The sequence below is a fragment of the Corythoichthys intestinalis genome, chromosome 15 (genome assembly GCF_030265065.1).
Source record: "Corythoichthys intestinalis isolate RoL2023-P3 chromosome 15, ASM3026506v1, whole genome shotgun sequence".
NCBI lineage: Eukaryota > Metazoa > Chordata > Actinopteri > Syngnathiformes > Syngnathidae > Corythoichthys > Corythoichthys intestinalis.
The window spans coordinates 37967501-37988782 of NC_080409.1; the positions used below are offsets into that span (position 1 = coordinate 37967501).

The 21282-nt window shown below is 41.2% G+C and overlaps 1 protein-coding gene across 3 annotated transcripts in view; it reads right to left on the minus strand.

Moving 5' to 3' along the window:
• Nucleotides 1-1736: 1736 nt before the first annotated feature.
• plppr3a (phospholipid phosphatase related 3a) overlaps nucleotides 1737-21282 on the minus strand; it is a 32184-nt gene continuing 12638 nt past the window's right edge. For 2 of the 3 annotated variants that reach the window (XM_057860230.1, XM_057860232.1), the window contains 4 exons: nucleotides 17221-17278; nucleotides 14140-14313; nucleotides 8933-9754; nucleotides 1738-8730 (listed from right to left, as the gene is read on the minus strand). In XM_057860230.1, coding sequence (XP_057716213.1) covers nucleotides 7972-8730; nucleotides 8933-9754; nucleotides 14140-14313; nucleotides 17221-17278 — 1813 coding nt within the window. In that variant the 3' untranslated portion in view covers nucleotides 1738-7971. Of the gene's footprint in view, nucleotides 8731-8932; nucleotides 9755-14139; nucleotides 14314-17220; nucleotides 17279-21282 lie in introns of all 3 variants that reach the window. The other variant, XM_057860231.1, reaches the window with a different exon arrangement.

Below are 21282 nucleotides of genomic sequence, written 5' to 3' on the forward strand. Positions count from 1 at the left end.
GCTTTAAACATCTCAAGGAGCACTGTGCAAGCCATCATATTGAAATGGAAGGAGCATCAGACCACTGCAAATCTACCAAGACCCGGCCGTCCTTCCAAACTTTCTTCTCAAACAAGGAGAAAACTGATCAGAGATGCAGCCAAGAGGCCCATGATCACTCTGGATGAACTGCAGAGATCTACAGCTGAGGTGGGAGAGTCTGTCCATAGGACAACAATCAGTCGCACACTGCACAAATCTGGCCTTTAGGGAAGAGTGGCAAGAAGAAAGCCATTTCTCAAAGACATCCATAAAAAGTCTCGTTTAAAGTTTGCCACAAACCACCTGGGAGACACACCAAACATGTGGAAGAAGGTGCTCTGGTCAGATGAAACCAAAATTGAACTTTTTGGCCACAATGCAAAACGATATGTTTGGCGTAAAAGCAACACAGCTCATCAACCTGAACACACCATCCCCACTGTCAAACATGGTGGTGGCAGCATCATGGTTTGGGCCTGCTTTTCTTCAGCAGGGACAGGGAAGATGGTTAAAATTGACGGGAAGATGGATGCAGCCAAATACAGGAACATTCTGGAAGAAAACCTGTTGGTATCTGCACAAGACCTGAGACTGGGACGGAGATTTATCTTCCAACAGGACAATGATCCAAAACATAAAGCCAAATCTACAATGGAATGGTTAAAAAATAAACGTATCCAGGTGTTAGAATGGCCAAGTCAAAGTCCAGACTTGAATCCAATCGAGAATCTGTGGAAAGAGCTGAAGACTGCTGTTCACAAACACTCTCCATCCAACCTCACTGAGCTCGAGCTGTTTTGCAAGGAAGAATGGGCAAGAATGTCAGTCTCTCGATGTGCAAAACTGATAGAAACATACCCCAAGCGACTTGCATCTGTAATTGGAGCAAAAGGTGGCGCTACAAAGTATTAACGCAAGGGGGCCGAATAACATTGCACGCCCCACTTTTCAGTTTATTTGTCAAAAAAGTTTAAATTATCCAATAAATTTTGTTCCACTTCACGATTGCGTCCCACTTGTTGTTGATTCTTGACAAAAAATTAAAATTTTATATCTTTATGTTTGAAGCCTGAAATGTGGCGAAAGGTTGCAAGGTTCAAGGGGGCCGAATACTTTTGCAAGGCACTGTATATATATATGCAATATGCAAAATAAGCATGTCCTTGTTCTGTGAGCTAAAAATACTCAACAAATAAAATAGATGAAAAGAAAAACGAGTCGTTGCATTGATTGCATGGACGGTAAAAGGGACGGCGGCGGTGACCCACTTTGTATCGCGTTTCCTCACTGGGGATTGAAAAGCGGGAAACAAAACGATATAAACCAAAGATAACAATCTTCTCTTCAAGAGCACAATGGTGACAAAATCCCCCCTCAAAACCGCTTTGTCTGCGCACCCAAAATGTTAGTCTGCGTACACACACACACACACATGCATGTGAGTCATAGCGAGGCTGTCCGACCTCATCCTCAGGCCTCCGTCCTGCACACCATCTGCACCGTTGGCTCTTCGCATCCCAGCCCTGAGCATAAACTGTTACACATACACATGCACACACCCACGCACGTGTATATTCGAGCATAAAGAATGAGTGAAATCTGTATGCATGAGCAGCGAAAATCCACCCGACTGATTGATGTCACGAGCCAAACAATGACACACATCCTCGTGGACACAGCTGGAGTGCACACAGCACGGATGATAGGCTAGATAGAGCTTTTGGGGTCATATTTATTATTTATTTTTATAATATTTTTAAATTTTTCATTTAAAATTGCAAAGCAAGACAGTTGAGCCGGAGATAAGAAGTCGTTCCGTTTTATTCAACAAGATTATTATTATCACACATCAACACAGATAGAAAACGTACCTCGTAAAAAAAAGGGCAGAAGAAATCAATAACAATAGTCGTTATTATATTAAGAAAGTACTTTTTTACACTGAAAAAAAGGATGTATGATACTCAAAAGCACTACAAAAACGCAGCAATGGCTTGTTAAATAAGGTAAGGGTGAAGACCTGAAGAAAAACAAACGCACTCGCAGCACGGTTTGTCAGAATCTATTTGAAAATTGAACAACATTTTAAAAACTCATTGTCTGCCAATAACAGCGATAGACCAGCTTCTCCCGGGTCAAATAGATTAGATGCTTTTCGCTGTCAGTGGCAGACAATTAATTAAAATGCTAATTTTCCACTAATTACGTGTATATTTACTGTATATATAGATTTTTTTTTCACCAAATCCCTCTAAATAAATCCCAGCAGAAACAGATTCACATGTAATGCCATACAAAATGTGTTCCATTCAAACCTACTAGTACAAAATGGCTTCAGAGATTACTTAAAAAATGTTTCCACTGTTTATGAAAATATCAAAAATTAAATAAAGCACTTGTCGACAGATGTTAGATGAAAAAACTTGCACGAAGTAAGCGAAAGAGTTGACTTTATACAAGAAAGTTGAAACCCTAAGAGAGGTTGCTTAGTCAATTCAGTACTATTTTGTAGATAATGCATTAGCACAATATACAGGAAATATTCTGTTTTTTTTAATGAAATCATGTCAGTTATTTAAATTTCACTTTTTGATCTTAACTTTAATGTTTATTTGGTTTTAAAGTAAGTTCACTAGAGAACCTTTTTAGACACATTTATATGGATGAAGAATGAAAGTTGGACTTTGAAATTGACTCATCCAGACTCTTGATGAGTTGCAGTGATCATACATGGCACAAATACACTCAAAAGTCATTTTAGTTGTTGGTGGTTTTTTCTCTCCAAGTCCAGTGAGCTGACTTATCCTTTTGTAATACAGTGATCCCTCGTTTTTCGCGTTTAATGGGGACCGGAAATAAGTGAAAAACGGCAAAGTAGCGTCAACCCCCCGCCCCATTTTTTTGTGTGTGTGTATGTTCAATGTATTTAAACAGATTTAGCATTGGAAAGAGATACATATAAGATATGTTTTTTCACTTTTTTCACCAAAGTAGAATTAAAAAAATATATATAATAAACTTATATAGTATATATTTTAACAACTTGTTTTTAAGCACTATAAATGTAATAATTATAATAAGTCTTAAACATTTCACTGTCCGCCGAATTATTTTTAAACAAGAATAACGTGCAAAAATGCTTGTCTTTATCAAATGCTTCATTGAGTGAGTCCACTCAAATCCGCTCAAGCTGCTCACTTACAAAAAATGAGTTGCCACAGCAACTGTTTAACAAGTTAAACAATGATTGACGCATGCAGCGCTTTGAAGCTTCGGCTTCCAAACATCTGTGGCAAGATCAAACCCAAGCATCTGTCAATCATCGTTAACTTTTTTTTTTTTTTTTTTTTTTTAACCTGTGCTGTTCAGCTGCTTGACATGGAATTGAATGGAGATCTGAGTGTCCGATTGGACTGAACAGTTTTAATGTATCACATGGGAGTATGACATCCATTGTGATCATTCAACATACCTCGTTTATTAAGACAAAGCAGCGAAAAGGAAGGGGTTATGGGGGAACAGAAGAAAAGGAGAGAAAGACTGAAGAAGCACAAACAACAACAAGAAATACATTGAATGCCTACACTAACTATGAATATGTTGGTGCTATCGTTAGCTAGCTGTATTTCCGTTCGACACCATGTGGGGGGCCTGATAACCAAGGGGGGGGGGGGGTGATAAGCAATTGGAAGGGGTGGAGTATACACAAATAAGCCATGTGGTCTTGGACCCAGTATTTGTGTGAATCCATTGTGAGTGTGAGTATGTTGGCATCCTATTCTATGCTGTCTCATCGCTAATCCTGACACCGAGGTTTTCTACTTGAGTGTGTCCAATTTCACCTAGTCATGCGTGAATCCCATCTGACATGTGATGGTCCCGCAGACTCCACCCCATCATCGTTAAATTTAATTAGCAAATCCAGTGCACTGCCTGACCAACAAAGAACAGCAGGAGGGAGAGTGAGACTCCATGATCGGTGCTGGACGGCTCATCTGTATTTATTTATTTATTTATTTATTTTTAATCGAAAAAAAGATCCGCAATGGACTGAGGACGCGAAGATTGAAGCGCGAAGCAGCGAGGGATCACTGTACTGTAAATATGTTAAATTGCATTGTGCTCGTATTTCTAGTTCAGTACTTGGGTTTGGAGTTCAGGCTTACGAGTTTGATTTGAGGTTTGGTTTTAGATTTCAAAGAATTAGGTAAACGGGAAAAATAGGGTTTAGGTTATGGTATTGTGATTGGGTTTAGGTTTAGATATAAGTTTTCGAGTCCAGGGCATAGTATCAGGGTTAGGCTTTTGGGTGTATTGTATGTGAGTTTCGTGTTCGCAAAAGGGTTTTAAATAGGTCAATGATAAGGTTTGGGTATGGGTTTTAGATTAGGGAGTTATGACAATAAATTTAAGGATGGGTTTCAGGTTAGGAGCTAGGGTTTAAGGTAGTAGTGTGCTCAAGACCATGACGACACCTGACCAAGACTTGCCCATAAACAAAATTCATTAAGACATAGTAAAGGTCAAGACTTTTGTGAGTCAAGACCAAGAGAGAGACCATCACTGAGACCAAGACTGAGTCTTTCAGGAATTGAGTCCGAAACGATCCCAAGACTTTCAAAATGTGTGATGAACCTAGACCGGTGTTTCAGGTTTGGGTTTTTACAGTTGCATCAGTGGTCAGGGTTTGGGGTGTCTTGAGTGATGGTTATCTACCTGGATTCAGATGACAGCATTCACACTTGAACAAGCAAACTGCAATATCAGAGCAATCATACCAGAAATGAATCCAACCAAAGTCAGTTGGATGTTTGCAATGAATACGTTTTTGGACATAAGCCATTCCAGGACACCTAGCATGGTATGTGCAGCTTTCTTCCTCGATCCAATATTAGCATGGCTCAAGCTTCATTGTTTGAGTAGGATGACTTCTCTGAAGGATGCAGGCTTGGAAATTAAGCATCCTTTTGGGGCTCCTCGAAACACAACAGAAACTCAATGCGGGAGCAAACAAGAGCTGGCAGCCAACAAGCAGCTGCAGTTGTCTTTCGGAGTGTCGGCGTTGCCTGCGGTTGTTTTCTTTTCTTTGTCCTTCTTCGCCCTCACAGAGGAAAACAGATTGAGCAAATCTGAGGCCTTTCGGAGTGGTATCTCCTCGTTCAGCTGCAGAAGCTTTTCCCTCCCTGGCGGCAACTAGGCAGGAATTCTCATTCCCCCATTTTCTTCTTTGTGTTTGATCTCCTTTCTCTTCTGACAGTTGACAGATAGAAAAACATCAAACCGCTTTAACTGAAGTGTTCCCATGGATTTTGATCGAAGATACTATCTTGGATTGCAAGTCCTTTAAAAAAATCAATGCCCTACACAAATTGCTCTGGCTTTTTCTTCAAAGTCCTCAGAATGCAAGCTGTCCAATATAGCAGCAGTCCCTGATCGCCTGTCTACTAGCCAATTGGTACTACAGCGCACGAGAAGGCTGAGCAAATCCTTTGACTCTGCACACTTCATGTCTTTCACATGAAAAAGTAAGCCCACAAGTTAGCAAAAATGAGTAAAATACAATCGTCTTTGGAGAACTTCTAAGGAAAGTTTTAAAAAGGCCAAACGATGACAGAGGAGCCTGCAACCGCCAGAAAAAATGTGGCATTTGGGGGACAATATCAGCAGTCCTGCATGTAAAACAGATTCCTTGATACAGATTATATTCATGCACCGTGAGGCAACAAAACAGCCCAAAACCTGCATTCATCTACAACATCCCATCTTTGTAAAGTACAGTGGGGCAAATAAGTATTTAGTCAACCACCAATTGTGCAAGTTCTCCTACTTGAAAAGATTAGAGAGGCCTGTAATTGTCAACATGGGTAAACCTCAACAATGAGAGACAGAATGTGGAAACCCCCCCCAGAAAATCACATTGTTTGATTTTTAAAGAATTCATTTCCAAATTAGAGTGGGAAATAAGTATTTGGTCACCTACAAACAAGCAAGATTTCTGGCTGTCAAAGAGATCTAACTTCTTTTAACGAGGTCTAATGAGGCTACACTTGTTAACTGTATTAATGGCACCTGTTTTAACTCATTATTGGTATAAAAAACACCTGTCCAAAATCTCAGTCAGTCACACTCCAAACTCCACTATGGCCAAGACCAAAGAGCTGTCGAAGGACACCAGAGACAAAATTGTAGACCTGCACCAGGCTGGGAAGACTGAATCTGCAATAGGTAAAACGCTTGGTGTAAAGATACCAACTGTGGGAGCAATTATTAGAAAATGGAAGACATACAAGACCAGTGATAATCCCCCTCAATCTGGGGCTCCATGCAAGATCTCACACCGTGGCGTCAAAATGATAACAAGAACGGTGAGCAAAAATCCCAGAACCACACGGGGGGACCTAGTGAATGACCTACAGAGAGCTGGGACCACAGTAACAAAGGCTACTATCAGTAACACAATGCGCCGCCAGGGACTCAAATCCTGCACTGCCAGACGTGTCCCCCTGTTGAAGCCAGTACACGACCAGGCCTGTCTGCGGTTCGCTAGAGAGCATTTGGATGATCCAGAAGAGGACTGGGAGAATGTCTTATGGTCAGATGAAACCAAAATACAACTTTTTGGTAGAAACACAGGTTCTCGTGTTTGGAGGAGAAAGAATACTGAATTGCATCTGAAGAACACCATACCCACTGTGAAGCATGGAGGTGGAAAAATCATGCTTTGGGGCTGTTTTTCTGGAAAGGGACCAGGACGACTGATGTGTGTAAAGGAAAGAATGAATGGGGCCATGTATTGATTGCCTGGCACAGCCAGACTATTCTCCCTGTATTTTTCAAACACTGTGAGAAATGGTCTGGGACCCAGCCCATTAACGGCCTCTCGAGCAAGGTACAAAATCAATTGTCCAATCAGATTCGTTTATTTGCGTGACGTGTTCTTAACGAGAGTAACGTCACTCTTGCGCGCCGAAAGTCGTCTCTACAACAACACAGATTGCGAAGGAGAGAGCTGAGAATATGTTCCAATCCGAGGTAAAACCAGTTTTAAATGACCAAAAACACATCGAAACAAGTCATTGACAACAGTCAACATGGCTCGCGCTAGCCATATTGAATAAACTTCTCCATTCTCCGCTCACGCTAATTACTTGTCGGTTTAACAACGTCGCTGATTGGTCCACTCCGCTGTCTGTTTGCTGTGGCTTGCTCCGCCCTCGGAATTTGATTCGCCGGACGGTCGCCAGACTCAATCGCTGGAACAGCGGTGAGTCTGGTATGCCAGGCAAATGTATTGAGAGATTTTGAGTGAAAATTTCCTCCCATCAGCAAGGGCATTGAAGATGAGACGTGGCTGGGTCTTTCAGCATGACAATGATGCCAAACACACAGGAGTGGCTTCGTAAGAAGCATTTCAAGGTCCCGGAGTGGCCTAGCCAGTCTCCAGGTCTCAACCCCATAGAAAATCTGTGGAGGGAGTTGAAAGTCCGTGTTGCCCAACGACAGCCCCAAAACATCACTGCTCTAGAGGAGATCTGCATGGAAGAATGGGCCAAAATACCAGCAACAGTGTGTGAAAAGCTTGTGAAGAGTTACAGAAAACGTTTGGCCTCCGTTATTGCCAACAAAGGGTACATAACAAATTATTGAGATGAACTTTTGGCATAGACCAAATACTTATTTTCCACCATGATTTGCAAATAAATTCTTTAAAAATCAAATAATGTGATTTTCTGTTTTTTTTTTCCACATTCTGTCTCTCATGGTTGAGGTTCACCATGTTGACAATTACAGGCCTCTCTAACATTTTCAAGAGGGAGAACTTGCACAGTTAGTGGTTGACTAAATACTTATTTGTCCCACTGTATGATTTTCTGTAATGCTGGCCTACGAGTAAACTGGTCAATAAATAAGTTTGGGTGTCTTTGACTTCAAAGTTTGGGGACCGCTGCACTAAAGCATCCTCTCGTTTTGCAGCGCCTTGTAGTAATGCTCTTGCTCAGCATGGCTGCGGGCCGACACTGAAGGCCGGCGGGGCAGCGTAGACGACCGGGAAAGCATCTGGTCGTCCATCAGCATGTCGGGATGAGGAGGAGGCGGGAGAATGGCCGAGCACGAGGGATGGGGAGGGGGAGGCGGTGGCATAGTGGAGTTTGGCAGTGGAGGAGGAGGCAAGGGGGAAGAGGAAGGTTGCGGGGGCAACTGAGAAGGTGGGTGAGACAAGAGGGATGTGTGAGGGGGTGGTGGTGGGAGATGGGGTGACAACTGGGGTGGGGGCGGCAAAGGGGAGGATGAAGTGGGGTGTGATGGTGGTGGTAGCTCCGGAGTTTCACCACTTTGCAACTCCTTTTTTACTGGGAGCGTCCGGTAATCGCGGTACAATGGGGCGGTGTCCTGCCCCCTCAGAACACCGCGGTGCTTATCCAATGTGTCGCTGCTCATTAAGTTGCCACTAATGGTGTTCCTCCACTCCCACGGTTTCCCGTTGGATGCAGTCACTCGCACCACCGGGTGGTGGGGGGCGTGGGCGTCAATGGTGACGATACTGCCGCTGCCAGCGATGCTTCCCGGGTTGCTGCCTGTGCAGCTGTCCCGGTCGGAAGGGATCCGGAAGTAGGGAGACTCGGAGCAGTTTGAACCGCCGCCTGAAGAGGAGCCGCCGCCCTCCTGGGGGATTCCACTGTGGCTCTGTTGCTTAGACATTGCCATCACCTGAAAGGTACCAAGAAATATCAGGGAGAACACTTTCCCATTGTTTTGGAGTAATCTGGATTCTAGCACATTTACAATTATAGACTCATTATTATTTTACATCTGGAGAAAACACACTACCCTGTAACCAATTGCTTAGCAGTCTATGGTGTGCCCTAATGGGATAGGGTGTAGCTCAACCCCAATGAAAACTAGACCTCACCTGAGTTACTCTTGGCTGGGCGGGTGGCTGAACAGGGTGTGTGTTGGGCACCCTAGGGGTGGACACAGCAATGGGCCCCGCACTGGGCTCCTTTTGGCCGCTCCCTTCAGTGAGCGACAGCCACTTTGCGCGGGTCTTGGCACTCTTGGGAGAGACGGGCGGGGGACGCGAGGCCTCCTCGGGAATGTGGACTAGTGGCGGCGACACAACCATCCGAGCCCCAGTTGGCGTTGCCGTGCCCTTGTTGGCTTGCACTTTAGGATAAAGGGAGGACGGCACCCCTTGGTCACCTGCTTCGTCCGCTGTGTCTGCTGCCTCTGCCCCTCCTTCGACCTCATCCTCATCTCGGGAGCTTTGACTCCTTAGCTCCAGAGAGCGCTGCTTCCACTCTGACACCAGTTGTCGAGATCTTTGTGGGTCCAGGGGCACGTGGAATGTCATGTGGCGCTGAGAGGTGGGCGCCTCATCGGAGGGCGAGATGGGACTGTTGCCGTTGGCTACCCGGGGCAGAGTGTTGCTGAACGTCACCATAGTCTCCTTGCCCATGGGGCCACGTGTGGCCAGGAGCTCCACATCGGCACTGGCTCGCTTAAGGGAAGCCAGGGAGGCCTTTTCGCGCCGAACCTTGCTGCGCGTCCCGGAACCCATTGCCACGGCCAGTTCCTCGCGGCTCTCGGACCCCCGTGGTGTCTTCCTATAGAGAGAGTCATGACTACGTTGACTCAGCACCCTCAGGGTGTCCTTGTGCTGCACCGCCGACATTTTGGGATGAGGTGACACGTCTTCTTCGGATGCCTTGAAGTTAGCTACTGCGTACACTGCCTGTAGGGAGATGAGCACAGTAGGTACTGAAGATTTGCTTTTACTTCAATACTGAGTAGTGTTTCCATACCATAAAAATCGCTTTTGTCAATTAGCCGGCCCGTTTTATTAATTCATTACTGCTTATTTTTAAAGATTTCAATACACATATAATTAAAATGATTCCATTGATGACGAGATTTTCCAAAACAGGAACAGAAAATGTCCTCTGCTTCAAAACCACAAACCCTTTTTTTCTCCACCCTAAACTCGAGTGTGAAATTGCTGCGGCAAATTCTTATCCGATTACCGTTTCTCTCTGTCTCTCTTGCAATAAGGATTGCTAAATATAGCCTGCCGAGAGTGAAAAGGAAAGAAGGGGTGAAGAACAAAAGAGTTTGTGTTGGCGCACACAATAGGACAAATACAACCAAAAGCGCTTTATTTAAGCGCTAGTTGTTCACCAAATAACAGAATAGCAAGTGTTTGTCCCCCAACCCATCCACCCCGGTCCTGAAGCGCCTCTGAAAAAAGGATATGCCTCCATTTCAACTTAAAAGCAATGCTTCGCTAACAAGGGGAATCATAATAGCACTGAGATAAAAAAACGGCGTCCTTTTACTGCTGACAAATGTTGGCTCGAAGTTTGTTTGGTATTCCTGTTAATCCCACTTTGAGATACGTAGGCTATACTGTTTTTATAAAGAACAATATTTTTCCTTAACCCTTTAACACCGAACGTGTCGGCAGCGACGCGTTTACGCATGCCGTCTTTGAAGCTTCGTCACGCCGTAATTACGTCACCCACGTGCCGCTGGTTGGTCTCATTTGAACGTGCGGAGGTTGATGTCCACACCAGTTTTTATTTGAAGTCAATCGACCAAGAAAAACGGGAGATAATGTCATTTGGGTTTTATAGTTTTATTGCACTCATAAATATGCATTAAAACGCTGCATGGACCATGTATCCATATCCATATTTCCATCATTTCTTGTCATTTTTCAAAACCAAAAGCAGCACAAAAAAACTGCAGATCCCAAGACCGTTGTGATGTCAAGAAGGACGAACCGAAAGTGGGCATTTTTAATAAATTTCCGAGCGAGGCGCCAACTAAGGAAAAGGAGACATGCGAAGCAAGCAACGGCCGGTGTTGTGCAACGGTTCGATTGAGCGAGCGACTTTGAAACGTGCAGAATGAATCTAAAACTAAATTTAGCATAAGCTAATGCATTATTTCATTAACTCAAGGAAGAAGATGAGCCGTATTTATCGTTGTTTTCCTGGGATGAGTCGGCGTCTCGGCGAGTAGAAGTGACAGCAGCGCGCTAAAGAGTAGGCTGTGTGACGCAGCTCCGTGACCTGATCATGCAGAAGCTTTATTGAGTGAGCCAAAAAAAAAAAAAAAAAAAAAAAAAAAACTTTATTGGCTCGTATGCCAGAAAATTTTAAATTGAACTGAACTACTTGTCAATGTTTTTGAAAATACTTTTTTTCAATGTTATATAATTTTTTTCTTCACTATAATCTTTTCAATTTTTATAAAGATGAGTGTTCGAGAAGCTTGATTGCATGTACGTATATACTTTAGATAAGGTGATGGGTATAATACCTAACTTCAGAAAGAGATATCCTCCAAACCCTTTTTGTGTTAGATGATATATTTTTTTTTCTCACTATTTTGTACTGTATATAACCTGTTTTGACCATAGTATGTGTAAAGGCCAAAACGCTTATGACCATACTTGCTGTTTGAATAGTTTTATGTTTGACAATTCAACACAATCTTATTTTTTTCTATTGAATGTTTATCCTAACAAGTTGAATAAATATTATCAAGCTTCAAAACGGTTGGTCGAGCATGTTTGATTGTCAATGGGACATCAACATCAATTTAGAAAAAATATTTAGGGATTTTTTTTTGTCTTTTTGGATCCAAAATGTGGATTATAATTGGTCAGTGAAGAAAACAACAGTTTGGACATGAAGTTCAAAGTGTCCTTAAAAAAGGGACCCAACTTGGCCATTGTGAACAATTTTTTCTTTGAAATATAAAGGCAACATCAAATGCATGCAAATTCGGCCAAAATAGGCTTAGGTGTTAAAGGGTTAAATTTATAAGCAGGGGCGGACTCGTAATCTGTAGCTTCTGGAGGATCACAGAATGGCCGGTGCTCTGGACGGCCGGAGGCCGCCATACATACATCACTGTTTTTATCCCCTCTATCCTGTATGATTATCTACAGTTCGCATCCAATCCGACAGTTGGCAGCAATGCACCTGGCTGTTAACCGCCAATCTGATAGGAGAAGAACGAAGAAAACACAGAGTAGCCTACTTTGGTAAAGCCTTCCTCCTTGCGGAGGCAAAATAGCGATGAGCATGGAGAAACAATGTGGATGGTGCCACCATCCATATTGAAAAGAGAAGGGTGGCGCGGAGAAGGTTAAAGAGAAAAAACTGAAGAAACTCGAGAGCGAAGCATCGAAATGTCACAAGTTGACACACATGTTCGGAACCAGCAGTCTGGCTGCAACGGCCACACCGGCTAGCAACAGCCCAGCCCCTGGCAATGGTGAGAGTGGGAGTGGCAGCCGCTCTCACGTGCAGCCGGTGCAGGGAGAGACAACAAATGAGGGAGAGGGTAATGATAAGCTGGTGGAAGTTCCCTAGACAAGCGCAGGGCAAGTAAGTAGGGATGAAGAGGGTTACTTGCTAGGTATATTCGCAATTGTTATCCACCAGGTAGCTAAATTTTAAATGAAATAAATAGCAATTGAAGGGTTAGTGCCAGCAAGTCCATGTCCCCGTTTGCAATCATGTCAAGTTACAGTATGCTTGTCCTTCTATCCCTCCCCTAAGAAAAAATATTTTAGCTGTAAAACAACGAATGCAGAACGCAGAAGCAATATTAATTCAGAAGAAATATAGTCTCCTGCCTTTTTCTTGTTCTACATAGAGATCCTGAGAGTGTTCTGTTCATTTCTCACTGACTATTCAAGTTAAAATGTATAATTACAGCCTCTTTTCATTGTGATTTATCATAAATTCAAAGTTTTCTTTGTGCTTCAGGCAGTCTCCTGCCTTTTCTGGTTCTACATTGAGACCTGGAGTGTGCTGTTAATTTCTCAGTGAGTATTTAAGTTAAAATGTGTAATAATGCAATGTGTAGTTCTTCATACCCACGCCATTTTTCTCTCAAAGTGCACGAAATTGATGCATTTTACAATAAAATGTAAAAAATTCTCACGGGGGGGCGCATGCCCCTGGACCCCCCTAGAGGGTCTGTGTTTCCCTTCGTACAGCAATTCTTATGGGTTGGGCTGAGTCAAAGTCCAGGGCTGCTTTTTAGTCCCAATCCGCCCCTGATCGTAAGGTACCACAATAGTGTAAAGTAGAGATGTCCCGGCATCCCGATAGATCGGGTCCGATCACGTCATTTTCAAAGTATCGGAATCGGCAAAAAAATATCGGACATGCCTTTTTTTAATATATATTTTTTAGTTAAATTGTATTTAACGTTACAGACATAATATGTTACACTCATCCAGAGTCTTTAGTTTTGGCTTAAGGTAGGGTTATCAAATTTATCCTGATAATGGCGGTAATTAACTTTTTAAAAAATGTATCACGTTAAAATATTTAACGCAATTAATGCACGCGCTGCACGACCCACTCACGCATTGTCGCGCTCAATCTGTAATGGCGCCGTTTTACCTATGCAGAGCGCTAAAAGGCAGCGTGAAATGAGTAGAGTGAATTTTGGAAGCCTTTGAAGCCTTTTTTTAATTGGCTAAAGCCTTACAATCCCTCTCCCTACGATTAGAAATATCGTGAGAAGCAATGTGGGGAAGCACAGTAGTAATTGATCTTTTTCTTAACACCCTATGTTATTTCCCAACGCAGAGAAGATATATCAATTAGTAGCACTACGCACAGTCATGGTTGCACTTCCCATCATGCATTTGGGCATGGCTACAGAATCATTTACTGAAAGCTCAACAAATACAATAGATGGCAATATTTAGTCACAATACACAAAGTCACATTTGTCCTTTAAGAATTACAAGTCTTTCTATCTGTGGAAATGCCATCTTGAGGATTTATTGTCATAATAAACAAATACAGTACTTATGTACTGTATATTGAATGTATATATTCGTCCGAGTTTTATTCATTTTTTTCTTAATGCATTGCCAAAATGTATATGATCGTGAAAAATTATCGGGAATGATTGGAATTGAATCGGGAGCAAAAAAAAAAAAAAAGCAATCGGATTGGGAAACTTGGGATACTCAAACTAAAACGATCGGGATCGGATCGGGAGCAAAAAAACATGATCGGAACAACCCTAGCGTAAAGTAGGTTGAGCATGAGTACCAATAGGTTAGTTTACGCACTGACTGACCAGGTAGACGCCGATGCCGGCTCCGATCAGGTAGCCCACGTAGACGTCAATGGGGTGGCTCCGATGCTGTGTGATCTGCGTTAGCCCCGCCAGGCCCGCTGCCATGCAGAAGGCGAACACAAGCAGCGGCTTCAGCAACTTGGTGGTTGCGCCAATGCTGGCGTTGAAGTACATCTGTGTGCAAAGCGCGATATCCGAGGTATGAAATGTAGGAAATGTTTAATGCGGTGTTGCCAGAATGTAAAACAGCCCCCCAAAGAAAAAAGACATTGATTGAGTAATCAAAATGAGATCAATAAACTGTGAAATTTGAAAATGGTTAGAAATAAAATGGAATAAAAAATATAGTGGTACCTCGACATCCGATCGGTTCGACACACGATCTTTTCGACATCCGACGTAAAATTTGACTCGCCATTTGTTCCTACATCCGACCGAATGCTCGAAATACAATGATTTATGACGGCGTCGCCGTTTCATTGTTTTCTCGCTAGACGCACACACGGCAGATTTTTTTGTGAGAGAAATCAACATGGGTTACAAGAATGTTAAAGCAGGTGGTGAAAAAAAGAAAAAAGAAGGGGCTTACCAATGGAAAAACATGAGCGTGGGGGTGCGCTTGCGTGATGAAAAATGATGTTAATTGTTTGTAGCGTACCAACTCTCTCAATAACGGGGGGTGTCCTAAAAACTAGCAAACACAAACGTAGCACAAACGAATTGCACAACTTTGGAACTATTTTGCTGTAAATGAGGGGCTTAGAGGGATGTCAGCACTCGAAATTAGTATCTCAAGCCCCCAATTTACTGCAAAATGGACCCGAATTTGTGTTATGATCGTGCTAGTTATTATGGCACCCCTCTGTTATTGAGAGAGTTGGTACGCTCCATTAGCCACGGGAGCTAAACTGAGGAAAAGCTACGAGTGACGTCACCACTCGAAATTAATATCTCAATAAAAGCATAATACTGTAGCTACAAAACCGTTGCAGCACAAACGATTAACATCATTTTTATATAAATTTGCGGGGTGCGGGCAACTTCATGGAGGTCCGTATAGATGGTCACAAAGCACATTTAAAGTGTATAAAGTGTCGTCCTTTTTTTTTTTTTTTTTTTAACTTCCGGGTCATCCTCTTGCCGTTGTGTTGCGTGATTTTGCTGCTGTGCTGTGAGCCGTTTGCTGTTGTGCTACGAGCTATTTGCTGTCGTGTTGTGGCAGTTGGGATTCGGGCTTTTGCCAATTTGCAATCGCGGTTTAGGAATTGGGGATCGTGTTGTGGCAGTTTGCATCCGTGCTGCGAGCCATTTGCTGTCGTGTTGTGGCAATTGGGGTTCGTGCTTTTGTCAATTTGCAATCGCGCTTTAGGAATTGGGAATCGTGTTGTGACAATTTGCATTCGTGCTACGAGCCATTTGCTGTCGTGTTGTGGCAATTGGGGTTTGTGCTTTTGCCAATTTGTAATCGCGCTTTAGGAATTGGGGATCGTGTTGTGGCAGCTTGCATTCGTGCTTTTTTCTTTTGCAAAGCGTTTGCAATTTGGGTTCGTGTTTTTTTCTATTTGCAAAGTGTTTGGACTTTGCATTTCGCCTCTCGCCCACCGTAGCTTGACAATACTCCTCCGACCTCCGTTTGCTAGTCTTTATAAGTAAAGGTGACAACCATCTCCAAAGAGATCGCCACCTTCGTCAGGTTTTTAGTCATTTATTTCAGAACAAAACCACGCCAACAGCCTGCAACAATAGGACGTTAAAAGTGAAAAGAATACTACCTCAACTGGACTCTCTCACTCTGCCGTCAGCCCCGTGGTGCGTTCAGGTACACCACACAAAATACGACTGCCACATTAAAACCCAATTTGTTAGATTATTACTGGTATTATTATTATTATTATTATTACTATTATTATTCCGATTTTTATTCATAATGTATTTGTTTTGCTTTTTGCAATTGCTATTTGTGATAGTAACAGCGGTATTTATTAAGGATTTAGTGTAGGTTTTCAGGCTGTGGAACGAATTAATGGAATTATAATGTATTCTTATGGGAAAATCCTGCTCAACATATGACAATTTCGACTTACAAACAAGGTCCTGGAACGAATTAACTTCGTATGTAGAGGTACCACTGTATTAATAAAGATAACATAACTAAGCATACACAAAATACAGTAAAAAGGGCGGAAAATATCTAAAAAACATTGAATGAGAAATTACAAATACTTTACAAATAATTGCATTAATATCTCTGTAATGGTTAAAAAAGTGAATGGAAATCCAAATGATAAAAGAGTATATGAATTTATCATGAATAAAATGAGATAAAAGCAAATTAATAAAATATATTCAAATTAAAATGCATAATATAGCAAAATGGGTAAAAAATATCAATGAAAGAATTTACAGTAAGTAAAATTACGATGAATATAGTCAAAAATTACAAAAACATAAATGTGATTTTTTTTGTTCCATCCTCAAAGTCAAAAAAGTCAAAACTAAATAAGAATAAGTAAAAAATACAACAGAAATATAAATAATTAAATTATTCAAAACGGAGTAATGCATATAAAAAATTAAATATTCGAAAAAACATTGCAAATGATTATAACACATGAATAAGTAATTAAGGTCAAACATTTAAGTCATGTTTTCTAAGTTTTTTTTTTTTTTTAATGTGTGTTTGCTTACAATTTAACAAGACAAATATTGGAATAGATAACTCAGCAACAAAAAACAAAATGAAAAATCATATCTGCACTTAAGTCAAAATGTGGTATATTGCAAAAACGATTCGTCAATATCTGAATGTTTTTAGAATATATATAGAAACCAATTTAATAATACAATTAAAAGAGAATCATTTTTACAGTAGACATACTGTGAATCGCATTTAAATTTTGTAAATGTGTACCGAAATGCAAATGGTTACTGTTACTGACTGAAAGAATGCCAATTTAGCAGAAACTTGAAGAAGCTTATTCAGCAGTTTTGCAAGACAGAAGACACATGCAAAACCAGCAGGATGACATTTATGTTATCCATGTTCTGTTCTGTGGAAGAAAACAAGAAAAGCAAGCTTACGGAAATGTAGACGGCAGCAAAGCCGGAGAGTGTTGCATGCTGGGATGGGAATGTTTTCCTGGAAATGAGGACAAAAAGAGAGCTGAACAATAATAAATAAAAAGTCAGGTTGTACAACACAAGTGGAAGGTGTCATTAGCATTGTCGTAGGCGCGGAATATCATTTGGAGTAGGATTAGGCCGCTATCCATCGCATTAGTAGTAATCTTCTTTCTTGAAATACACATTTGCTTTTCCGTCCTCTTACAATGAGAATTATGTAGGTTTTGCACTAATATGTATTGTAAATATTAAGCTAACATGTATGTATAGGATTATTATGTAGGGATTTTACTAAAACCATATATACTGCAGATATTGGAATAATATGCACTGTAAGTATTGAGTTAACTGGTGACTGCTGGCCAAAAGTATTGGCACCCCTGCAATTCTGTCAGATACTGCTCAATTTCTCCCAGAAAATGATTGCAACTACAAATGCTTTGGGAATAATAGTTTCATTTATTTTGCTTGCAATGAAAAAACACAAAGGAGAATGAAAAAAAAACAACTAAATCATTATCATTTTACCAAAGGCGGAATTTGACTTTTGGGGCAGGGGGGGGGACAACATGTTAATGACCCCGAAACACAGTGTCAGCAATAAAATTAACTTACAAGAATAAAGAATAAATAATAAGTTGACAATGAGCGTTTTTTGTTTTCCATCATTCTTGAGGGGAATTCTAAATCAGGCTGCTTAAGCAATACATTTCGCCAAGATTGTCATCCATTGAATATGGTACGCCCGCCGGTGTTGTGCCAATGTAGTTACCCCAGTCAAAAATTGTATCCCCTGGGCGGAGCCATATGGAGGTAGATTTGTGTCTTTATTATTCAACCCCAAAAAATGTCGCTTCAATTAAATAAAAAAATGTGTTTGAATGCAAAAATAAATTTAAAACTCAAAAAACTCCCCCCAAAAACTGCACGTGAAAGCTATTTTTCTTTGCTTTTTTAAAATTGAAGTCAAGTCTTTTTTGATTGAAGCAACTTTTTTGATTGAAGTAATGTTGATTTGTTTTTGGGCCGCATTTTGGCTAGGACATTTTTGTTTTTATTATTCAGTTAAAAAATAATTGCTTCAAAAAATGCACATTTTAAAAAAGAAAATCACTTCAATCAAAAAAAAAAAAAAAAAAAAAAAATCGATCAAAGAAAAAAAATCATTTTTTAAAATATCCCCCCCCCCAAAAAAAATAATTAATTATATGCAAAGCAAATGGCCGTCTAAGGTGCTCAAAAACAAATTTTCACCCATCATAAAAATATATTTTTTTGTTCATTTCATTCATTTTTGTTGCAGTTTTATTGCTTTTCAACTTTTATATACATAGGAAAGTCAATTACATGCAGTGACAATTTTCAGACACCGGGGGGGGGGGGGCCTGTCCCCCCTGACCCCCCATAAAATCCACTTATGCATTTTACACAAAACTGCAAAAATGTGCTGGACAAAAGTTTGGCACACTCAGCCTAACACTTGGAAGCACAACCTTTAGACGAAATCACTGGGACCAACCGCATCCGGTATCCATCAATGAGTTTCTTACAATGCGCTGCTGGAATTTTAGACCATTCTTCTTTGGCTAACTGCTCCAGGTCTCTGAGATTTGAAGGGTGCCTTCTCCAAACTACCATTTTCAGATCTCTCCACAGGTGTTCTATGGAATTCAGGTCTGGACTCATTGCTGGTCACTTTAGAATTCTCCAGTGCTTCTTCTCAAACCATTTTCCAGTGCTTTTTGAAGTGTGCTTTGGGTCATTGTCCTATTGAAAGACCCATGACCTCTGAGGGAGACCCAGCTTTCTCACACTGGGCCCTACATTATGCTGCAAAAATTGTTGGTAGTCTTCAGACTTCATCATGCCATGCACACGGTCAAGCAGTCCAGTGCCAGAGGCAGCAAATCAACCCAAAACATCAACCGCCGCTATATTTGACTTTGGGGACCGTGAGGACCGTTTGAACCCCAAAACGTTAGGGAATCTCTGCCATGTTTGACTGTGGGGACGGTGTTTATTTTCTTTGAAGGCCTCGTTTTTTTTCCTGTAAACTCTATGTTGATGCATTTTCCCCAAAAGCTCTACTTTTGTCTCATCTGACCATAGAACATTCTTCTAGAGCTGGGAATCTTTGGGCACCTAACGATTCGATTACGATTACGATTCAGAGGCTCCGATTCGATTATAAAACGATTATTGATGCACCCCCCTCCTTTTTTTTTTTTTTTTTTTTTAAATGTTTTGTGCATTAGTTCCAAAATTGTTCAAAAATACTCTCAGGCTAAACCAAACTACTATTTCAGTATCAAGTTAACATATAGCAGTAAACAAATATACAAAAATAACAGTAAATAAAAAACTCCAGTCCCCATTCTGTATCAGCAGCTTTAAACTACATTCAATTAATTTAATGTGGTGAATCAACCGTTAAAGTTGTTAAAATTGCTCCCGTTATTCCATAATTTCCCTTTTGTCTACTTTCGGCATGTGAACGTTTTAAAACTATTTTAAAGATAGATTCAAGTCAATATTTTACCGATTTGGGAGTATTTTAGATAAAAAGTTAATTAGGTTCGCTTGGAAGGTTCGCTACAACAGCCTTGCAGGAAAGTGTACTGCTTTAAGATGGCGGCCGTTTACTAACGCCCGCATCTAGCTTTTTGTAGATGTGCTGCTAACGCTATCGAATCTATAATGCATCTAGTCCTATATAAATGATATCTACCGTAACATTTTGCGGATGTACTTTTGTAGCAGCTTTTCGGCAGCAGTCAGGTATGTTGTTGTGTTTTTTATCTTGTGGCATGAGTTGAGCTAGAGCCGTGAGTTGAGCATTGGCATTACCCGAGGGGCCGGGTAATGAGAAGCATGATGTTTAGCTACTCTCGCTCAGTTCTTCATTGTGCCGAAGACCGCGCGGCGCGCTGAGTGTGTTGTACTTTCGCTTTACTTGGCATATTTCAATAATCGGAATTTAGATGTTTGTGAATCGTTCTCGAATCTTCCACGGCCGAATCGCGAATAATCTAAGAATCGGAAATTTTGCACACCTCTACATTCTTCCAAAATGTTTTTGGCTTTCTCAGGTAAGTTTAGGTAAACTCCAACCTGGCTTTGTTATGTCTCTGGTTCAGAAGTGGGGTCTTCCTGGGAATCCTACCATAAAGTCCCTTTTCATTCAGACGCCGACAAATACCACGGGTTGACATTGTTGTACCCTTGGACTGACTGCAGGACAGCTTGAACTTGTTTGGATGTTAGTCGAGGTTCTTTATTCACCATCCGCACAATCATTCGTTGAAATCCCTTGTCAATTTTTCTTTTCCGTCCACATCTAGGGAGGTTGGCCACAGTGCCATCGGCTTTACACTTATTGATAACACTGCACACGGTAGACACAGTAACATTCAGCTCTTTGGAGATGGACTTGTAGCCTTGAGATTGCCCATGTTTCCTCACAATTTTGCTTCTCAAGTCCTCAGACAGTGTTTGGTCTTCTTTCTTTTCTCCATGCTCAATGTGGTACACACAAGGACACCGGACAGAGGTTGATTCAACTTTAATCCATTTTAACCGGCTAAAAGTGTGATTTAGTAATTGCCACCACCTGTTATGTGCTACATGTAAGTAACAGGTTCTGTTAATTACACAAATTAGAGAATCATCACATGATTTTTCAAAAGGTTGCCAATACTTTTGTCTGGCCCATTTTTGGAGTTTTGTGTAAAATGATCATGATTTCATTTTTTGCCCAATCTCTTTTGTGTTTATTCATTGCAGGCAAAATAAATGAAGATATTACTACCAAAGCATTTTCTGGGAGAAATTGAACATTATCTGACAGAATTGCAAGGGCCCCAATACTTTTGGCCAGCAGTGTAAGTAGTGGTAGTGAAATAATAAGTATTGGAACATGCATTGAACTCATCACCACGAACATTTCACCGATAAAATGAAGCAATTGTACAAGTGTATTGGTACTTTACCAATATGCATATACTGTACCTGTTTGTAATT